The following is an 8600-nucleotide window of genomic DNA, read 5'->3' as shown; positions in this document are numbered from 1 at the left end:
CACACACATACGGTTATATCAGGTTAACTACTTGAGACAAAAAGCTGTGTCTACAGTTCACATTGACACATTTTGATTTCCTCAGTGTATGCATTTGTGTGTGTGTGTGTGTGTGTGGGTGTGTGTGTGTGTGAGAGAGAGAGAGACGAATGGGTTGGAGCACTGACACCACAGTTCTACTGGGTTTTTATCACAGAATTACAGGGGGGATGCTTATGACTAAGCCTAATTATAGAGGTCTTATCGCTACAACGTTCACAAAGCTCATTACTGCCAAGAGACGGCAGGCGCTGCAGGTAATTCACTACGTTGGGTATTAGTCCTTGCTCCGGCTTACAGTTTCTACATATTTATAGTCTATAAAATCAGGCCTTTAATGTCTGATTCTTAATGCATCTCTCTTTTCTCGAACCTTTTGCTGAATAAAGTGAAGGTTTTTCTTTTTTACCTAAAGGCACTACTTCAGTGTTTTCAGTGCTTTGAGAATCAATTAAGTTTCTTCTCTTTCCTTCTTTCCTGGATGCATTTCAAGTATCGCTCATCTGTAAATTCTCTCTCTGTTATTCATTCCCTCCGATGCACCCTCATGACCTGCATGTGTCTAGTTTGAACAGTGAAACTCAAGAATCTAGGTCTGTTCCCTGCAGCTGTATGGGGATGCCCAGAGGAAGACCCCCCACCCAATGCTCCAAGAACCTCTTTGCCTCTCCAGTGCCACTGGGCTGGTTAACAATAATGACAAGTTCATTTATGCTTGACAGCTCATGTGAAGAACACAATATGTGACAATAAGAGGATGCTGTTGAGAAAAATTGCTCGTGGTGGCCAATTTAATCCCGAGTCATGATTCATGTTTGTTTTAAATAAATAGCTGAAATACAGTGAATACACTGAGAAACAAAGCTCAGATCATTTTACACATAATCGCTTAGGAGGAGAAAACTAATTTAGATGGTAATATTTGATGTCATTCTAACCTTGAAACCTCAGTTTCAATCATCAAATAACAGGTCTACTAGCAAGATGAAGAAACCTCACATTGCCCTTACAGCATGCGGCGCTAAGTCAACACAAACTGATTATCCGTCAATCACTCCAACTTAATGAGCAGACCTGACAGCTGGGGGACCCTCCATCAGTCATCATGGTAACACACTGCCAAAAGATTTTATAAAACAGGTCCTTTAAGATAACAAGCTCCTACCTTCGCTGCATCTGTAGTAGCTGCTGGTTGCCAGGTTTAGATCAAGGCTTCCAGGCCGTAGTCTGTTGGCAGTGTGTTTATCCCTTAGCTCTCTGTGGCTGATCAGTGTGACCGTGGGGACACGTGGAGCAAACGCTGGAGCAGAGGAAGCCCCAGCTCTCAGGTCGGCCTTCTTCTGGCGCTTCAACTGGACTTTGGCAGACATGTTCGGATCTTCAAATTCGCCACGGCTAAGATCTCAACTTTCCAATTTCTTTGCGAGGTGAGGGGCCACAAGGTTAGGTGGCACACTGTTCGTGTAAAGCACAATATCCAAGCAGTGTAGCAAAGACAATGAAGGCACAAAGGTTCTATGAGGTCCAAAATGCTACAAGGCTTTCCTGCTTGACCTTCTTCTCCATATGTCCTTGAGGCTGGGCATTTTGTTCCTCATGACATCCAGCCAGTTTGCCTTTGAGGTCCCTGTAGATCATTGTATGACCCACTGCCACGCAAGGACAAGGACGTAGCTGTTGTTAAAGCTCCAAACAGAGAAAAACAAGAAACAGCCAGTGGTTACTTCCTCTTCCTCCTTTCACGTCTTAATTAAAGACTGTAATCCTTGTTGTATTATTCCTGGATTCCTCTGGTCATTTTTCTTTGCTTCAAGGCTTCACACAACTTTGTGTTTGAAAAATGCAGGATAGTTGTATGTTAATACAACTAAGTAACAGTCTTTGTCCTCAGCTCCAATTATCTTTTGCTCTCCAATGTAGATGTACTTGGCACATCTTGTGTGTACATCTACCTTTCTTTTTTTGTTTTCCGTTTATCTGGTTCGTTCTCGGTCTCTCTTCGTTCCCTTCCAGCAGAGTGTGTGTGAGAGTGTGTGGGTATGTCAGTGGCAGGTCAGCTTGTCTCGTGGCTCTGGCTTAGGGGCTGTGTTCTCATCTGAGCCCTCCTCCTGCCCTGTCTGCCACTGCAGCTCAAAGAAGAACTGTGTATCAGTATGTTACAGTTTGTGTGTGTGTTTCTGCATGTTGCAGTGCTGCAGCCTCTGGGGAGGCCAGGCAGCAGAACTGACTGCAGTGATAGCAGCAGACAGGAGCAGACAACAGGACCTGGGCCTCCATCTGGGCTTCCTCTGTCAGGAACCAGCTGTGTCTGCGGCCAGCAGCCACTCCTTCCCTTCTTGCATCCCCTGTTCTAAGTTAACCCTATTTCCTCTTTCCCAGGATCCTTAGCTTCTGTGCACCTTGCTCCTCAGTGGCTATAATTACACTTGTCTATCCATCTGCCCATCCTTAGTGTTTGTGTGCGTGTGTGAGACTAGTCTTTCCGAACGTCAAAATAGTTGCGCCAATATTAAAATGTTTCTACCATGTTGTTTTGCATTTCTTAAAGGTGCTAAATTCGATTCAGAACATAAATATAGCAGCAAACAACTATATGCTATATAAAGATACAGTGGAGTAATGTCTGCCTGAGCAGAGAATAAAGTCGCTCTCCCTGTTTGTGTGTGTGTGTGTTGTTATCTGCGCTTCTCCATTCTTCGTTTACATAGCCAGGCCGGTCATGTGAGCTTTTAGTGCATGTCCGTGCACGTGAACATGGCCGACCGCTCTGCACTGCGCTCAGATGTCGGTTACGACTTATAACGCCATCCTGACCGATGGCATCGCCACGACAGCATAGCGCCCGCCCTCGGTTCCCCCTCAGGTAATCATTAGCACTGTCAGCACTTTTGCCATTTACTGTTACGTCACCGGCTCAGTCGTCGCTCTGTTGAGAGCCGTTGCGAGGCAATCGAAATGACCTAATCTGGAATTTGGCGTCTTTAATTGACTCTCCTTTGCTAGCATGCATCTCTAAGTTTTTTAAGATATTCTTTCATTGGCATTTTTGTGGGTGTTATGATAGTTCATAGTAAAGTGCAACAGGAAATACAGCCGACGGTATCATGGTTAAATGATTATGAATGACATAATTTATTACAATTGCTTGTCACAGTTCACTAAACCTGAACTTTAAGCGGAAGATGATCTCAGCAAATGCACGTTGAACTCATTTTGGTATAAAATGTTGCTGATGTAACCATTGACTTACTCTGTTGAACTACCTGGACGCCCAATATTTCAAATATAATTCCATCAACCACATCTTCCCACTATGCATAGTCCTCAAAAACCATACATCCCATATCAACCTGTAATAGACATAATGCCTTTCTATAGGTAGGAGATACCTTTGCATACCAAAGTTGTCAGTTTAATGGGGAATTTTAAATTGTCTTATGATTTCTCTAATCCAGAAAGATGGAAAGATTGGGATTGAAAAAATTCCAATTGTCTGCTGGTATTCCTGGTAAATTTAAGTAAAATGTTAATTGGACTTTAAGCCTTGGTGATTCAGTAGTCAGTGATTTTGTGTTTGACTGTAAGCTGATTGAAGCTACATAAAGAGACTCCACCTGTCAGTCTATAGAAGCTAGAAATCAAAACAACTAGCTAAAAGAGTCCAAAAGCTACAAATAATTGCAAAGCTGACCATTCATTCTGCCTGTTGTACACTATTAGTGCACACTAACTGTTACTATTAACAAATATGCACAGCTTTTCAATATCTTTGTGAAAAATATAATAATAAAAAAGAGGCAAAAATATATATTTGGTATAAGGAACAATGTAACAAATCTAGCAAGAAAAATGTCAAAATTGATGTTCAGAAAAAAACACTGTCAAAGCACATGAAACAATGTCAGATTCTGGAATTTAACACATACACATTCAAACATACCATTGACAATTTCACCAGAAATTCACGTCACAATTTTGTTTTCAGGTGTCGTGCGGACGCTTCTTTTCACCAACACCACGTTTACTTCTCATTTCTTGCATTCCAGATAAACAGAAGTTTTCCGCTTGAAAGTGGTTCCAAAGAAATAAACAAGAATTAGGGTCCAAGGTAGTTTCTTTGATCATGGCAGTTTGACTTTTTAATGCGATTTGGTACTTCATTTATCCCCCCACCACACTACACCATATGGCTGACATTAAGCAGTCACCTCTGATTAGAGAACAAGCACGCCCGTTCTGGGAAAAGAGACATGCTGAAACACTGCTATCTCACATTTACAATCAAAGACGGCAACGTAAACTACACAAAGCTTGGACAGCTGAAAGGGGCTCTCGTGTGAAACTCTAGCAACATTGTAGCCATCACCTCCTTGACCTCTGACCCCTCAGGACTCATTAACCCCTAACCCAGATGGAGTGGTCTGTGCGTATGACAGCACTCACACATGCACACACACTGCCACATACTTTTGTTGGAGCAAGTAAGTGTGCCAACGAGAGAAGTGAGAAGGGAAGTGAGATGTGCCAATTGCCTGGCTGAAACCAACACACATATGGTCATCAGCAGAGAGGAAGTGAGAGAAACTTGTGTTGCTGTCTTTGGGCATGGGGGGGTGGAGGAGAGAGAGAGAAAGAGAGAGAACTGATTTCAACCACAGTAGCATATAAAATGTAGGTGCTTTTTTTATTTGCAACGGCTAAAACCAATGGGATTTCCCACATGCAAGTGATTACAAGTGCTCATGCATAAAACATCAACTTTTTGTATTAAAGTCAATATAAATCTTAATAAAAGTGAAATCAAAGTGTGAATTACATTTCATATAAGATTTGAATTCCCAGAGCAACTGATTCAATTTTGGCACAGACTCTTTTGGGGTTAAGTGGGAGAGCGCTGTAGCTACAGATGCAGTCAGCGAAATGAGAATGAAAACATACACTTATTGCAGAATGTGAGCCGCGTGAGAACATAATCAGGTGGTAGGTTTGGGAACAGACAGCGAGAAACAGGTGCAGATGATGGGGTAAGTCAGAAAAGGGGCAAACATGAAAGGCATGACTAGAGGACAGAATGTTTTAGCCTTACTTGATTTGATGATGTGAGCCGAGAGGGATTTGTCTCCACAGTTTTAAACTGATTAGATAATTGTGGGTGGAGGGAGCAAAATATAAAGGGAAAGAGCATAGCGGCGTAGTTAAACTAATCAAAGGGAGCAAAGAATGACAGTGTAGTAAAAGCAACAGATTTGGGAATGAAGTGATTGAACGCATCTTTAGTCCCTTACAAGCAACAAATGAACTCATCAAATCTCAAAAGAGTTACCCTCACTATACTTACATGTGAATCTAGTTCATCATCGGGCAGTTACCATCACTCTTTTGCCCGTATCGGAGGTTATGTATACATAGATAACACAGTTACAGGCTGAAAACAGATGATCAGCCATCATCCCATATAATCTTAATCTTATTAAGAACTGCACTCTCCTGGATTAAATCATATCTCACAAACAGACAACAGTTCATCAGTATCAACAACTGCACCTCCTCCACTGCTCCTCTGTCCCAAGGCGTCCCCCAGGGTTCGGTGCTTGGTCCTCTTCTGTTCATCCTCTACTTGCTCCCTCTTGGTAACATCATCCGTCAACATGGTCTTCACTTTCACTGCTACGCCGATGATGTCCAGCTCTACATCTCCACAAAGGCCATTACCACTGCTACTCACTCCACTCTCACCAGCTGCCTCACTGACATTAAATCATGGATGCAAACCAACTTCCTCAAACTGAACTGTGATAAATCTGACATGATCATCATCGGTCCCAAATCCCTCACCAAAACCAGTCACAACTTCTGCCTCACCATCGACAACTCCACTCTGTCTCCCTCCCCACACATCCGCAACCTCTGAGTCATGTTTGACAGCAACCTCTCCTTTGAACACCACGTCAAACAAATCACCAGAACTGCCTTTTTCCAGTTAAAAAACATGGCCCGTCTCCGCCCATCACTCTCCTCATCTGCTGCTGAAACTCTGATCCACGCCTTCATCACCTCAAGAATTGACTACTGCAACAGCATTCTCCACGGCACATCATCCAAAATCCTAAATAAACTCCAGTACATCCAGAACTCTGCTGCTCGCCTGCTCACCCACACCCGCTCCCGCGACCACATCACCCCTGTTCTCCAGAACCTCCACTGGCTCCCCGTCCCACAACGGATCCAATACAAAATCCTTCTCCTCACTCATAAAGCCCTCCACAATCAGGCCCCCTCCTACCTCACCGACCTGCTTCACACCACACTCCATCCCGTCGGCTCCGCTCCTCTGATGCCAACCTCCTGTCTCTTCCACTCAGGACCAAGCACCGGACATGGGGTGACAGAGCCTTCTCCATATCTGCCCCCTCCCTCTGGAACTCTCTCCCCAAACACATCCGAGACTGCACTGAACTTTCCATATTCAAATCACAGATCAAAACCCACCTGTTCAAAACTGCTTTTAATGTGTGACCATTATTGTGTATTTTATGTTTTTAGTGTATTGCTTTTTATATATGATGATTTTAATGTAAAGTGTCTTTGAGTTTTATGAAAAGCGCTATATAAATAAAATGTATTATTATTATTATTATTATTATCACATTTATTTTGAAATTCAAATCCGGCATTGCAAAAAAAAGGCAGGATGTTTTGCTGCATGTATTTGTTTTCCTATGTACCCAAACCTACTCGCCTCATACACAAACGCGAACACACACACAATTTCCCCTGTGTTACCTGTTATAGAAGCCTTTGCTCCTTTGCCCCCCTCCCCTCAGATGTTGGCAGGTATAAAATGAGTTTTTGGGGTGAGAGAGATAATGATTCCACCATAATCACCAGAGGCCAGCTCTGGTTCTGGCAGGTGCTATCACAGTAGCAACCCAGTGGTGCCTTCTCCCCTGAGATAAGGTCAGGGGGGGATGATGAGAGGGAGGACCAGGGGAGGAGAGGAGAACGGGGCAGAGGGGGGCAAAACGTGTGTTGCAGTCGAGCGGCTAGCCTTGCCTTATCTACCCCCAGCGGCTGCCGCTACTGGCTCCCAGATGCAGCGGGCCAGAGCAGCCGTGTCAGAGAGATCCCTCTATCAGCGACACACAGGCACCCCTCGCCAAATACAAACCCAGCAGGAGGACACACCAGGACTTCATTACCTCTTTCAAACTCCAATCAGCATGCAGGAGAGAAGCAAAAAATTCTGCAACTTTGTTGCATCGCAAATGCTTCAAATCTGTCTTTCTTGCTTTCTAGCCAGGTTATTAATTGTCATACAAGTAGAACACCGATGGAACAAGTTTCCTTCCTTTATGAATGCAAACACATACAGAGTTTTTTCAGCACGTTGGTCAGGGGGTGGACAAAATGCAACTTTTCACCTTGTACAATGAAAGTCAAGTATGTGAAAGTCAGTGGATGGGACGGCTGGTGTCTGGTGGCGAGGAGCAGCCATATGGCGAAGCGTCTTGACTGCCCGCAAGACACCTGGCCCCCACTAACCGGCTGAACTTTTCAACCCTGCAGCCGTCCTCATAGCGGTTTGAGCCAACACAAACTCCAGTGTTGTACAACATTTAAAGGTTCTGAAAGGTTTTGCTTCTAATACAGATGAAGTTATTGTTACTTGACTGCACATATTTACAGACAGGCACAGACCTCATAAAACGCAACTATGGAACAGCTTGATGTTTGAAACTAACAGTGCCTATAACTGTGAAGGTCATGCACTTTTAATCATAGTCAAAACCTCATAACTTTTTACCTACTGAATAAACTAAATCATTTCACGTCTGGATTATTTGAATTATTTCAGAAACATTTGGAATTATTATATTGCACACTAGAGTGAAACTATATGAAGAAAGAACATTATTATAAACACTTGAAGCTAAAACACTTCATTGTGTTTCTGTTTGGATGGTGCAAACAACGATTTTGCAGTCCCCAGAACTAACAATTTAAGTATTAACGTTTTATACTAAAACCTCACTTAACTAGCGTCTTTGTGAGCTTCGACAGCAGGTCATGGGATTCTTCACCATAGAATATGGATGTGACAAGAGTTTGAATTTGTCTCCATTTGCCCACAGTGAGACAGAATGAATGAGAACACTCTAGTGCCTCTTCCAGAGGGAGTTACTGCAATGAATTTGAACCCACATAAAGAGGAAGAAAAAACACAGTGGCAGCCTCCTTCTATCAGTGGAAACCAGACAAATAAGTCAGTCGAGGCTTGTTCACCTTCTCTCTCTGTGGTGTTTTTAGAATACACACCTGTTTGGCACAGACAGCGTCAGAAAAACCTCCAGATCTTAACAGAACCCTATAAGTTAAACCGTCCCCATCTGTCACAGTCGAGCTCCACACAGAGGCACATTGAGCGCCTCCTCTCTCTCTTATCCTTCATACAGCAGACTTGGCACTCATTCAAGAACTGTCAAAGCACACCTGCTAAATTAAGCCTGTTCTCATACTTGCACACACACACACACACACGCATACAAGTTCAGGAGTACACA

General features: G+C 43.3%; 1 protein-coding gene across 2 annotated transcripts in view; it reads right to left on the bottom strand.

The window, feature by feature from the left end:
* Positions 1–2070, bottom strand: part of cbfa2t3 (CBFA2/RUNX1 partner transcriptional co-repressor 3) — a 35253-nt gene extending 33183 nt beyond the window's left edge. For both annotated transcript variants that reach the window (XM_031846188.1, XM_031846189.1), the window contains exon 1: positions 1205–2070. In XM_031846188.1, coding sequence (XP_031702048.1) covers positions 1205–1409 — 205 coding nt within the window. In that variant the 5' untranslated portion in view covers positions 1410–2070. The remainder of the gene's footprint in view (positions 1–1204) is intronic.
* Positions 2071–8600: the final 6530 nt, after the last annotated feature.

This window comes from Anarrhichthys ocellatus, unplaced genomic scaffold (genome assembly GCF_004355925.1).
Source record: "Anarrhichthys ocellatus isolate YVR2014 unplaced genomic scaffold, GSC_Weel_1.0 scaffold6, whole genome shotgun sequence".
NCBI lineage: Eukaryota > Metazoa > Chordata > Actinopteri > Perciformes > Anarhichadidae > Anarrhichthys > Anarrhichthys ocellatus.
This window is presented reverse-complemented; position numbering and strand designations above follow the sequence as displayed.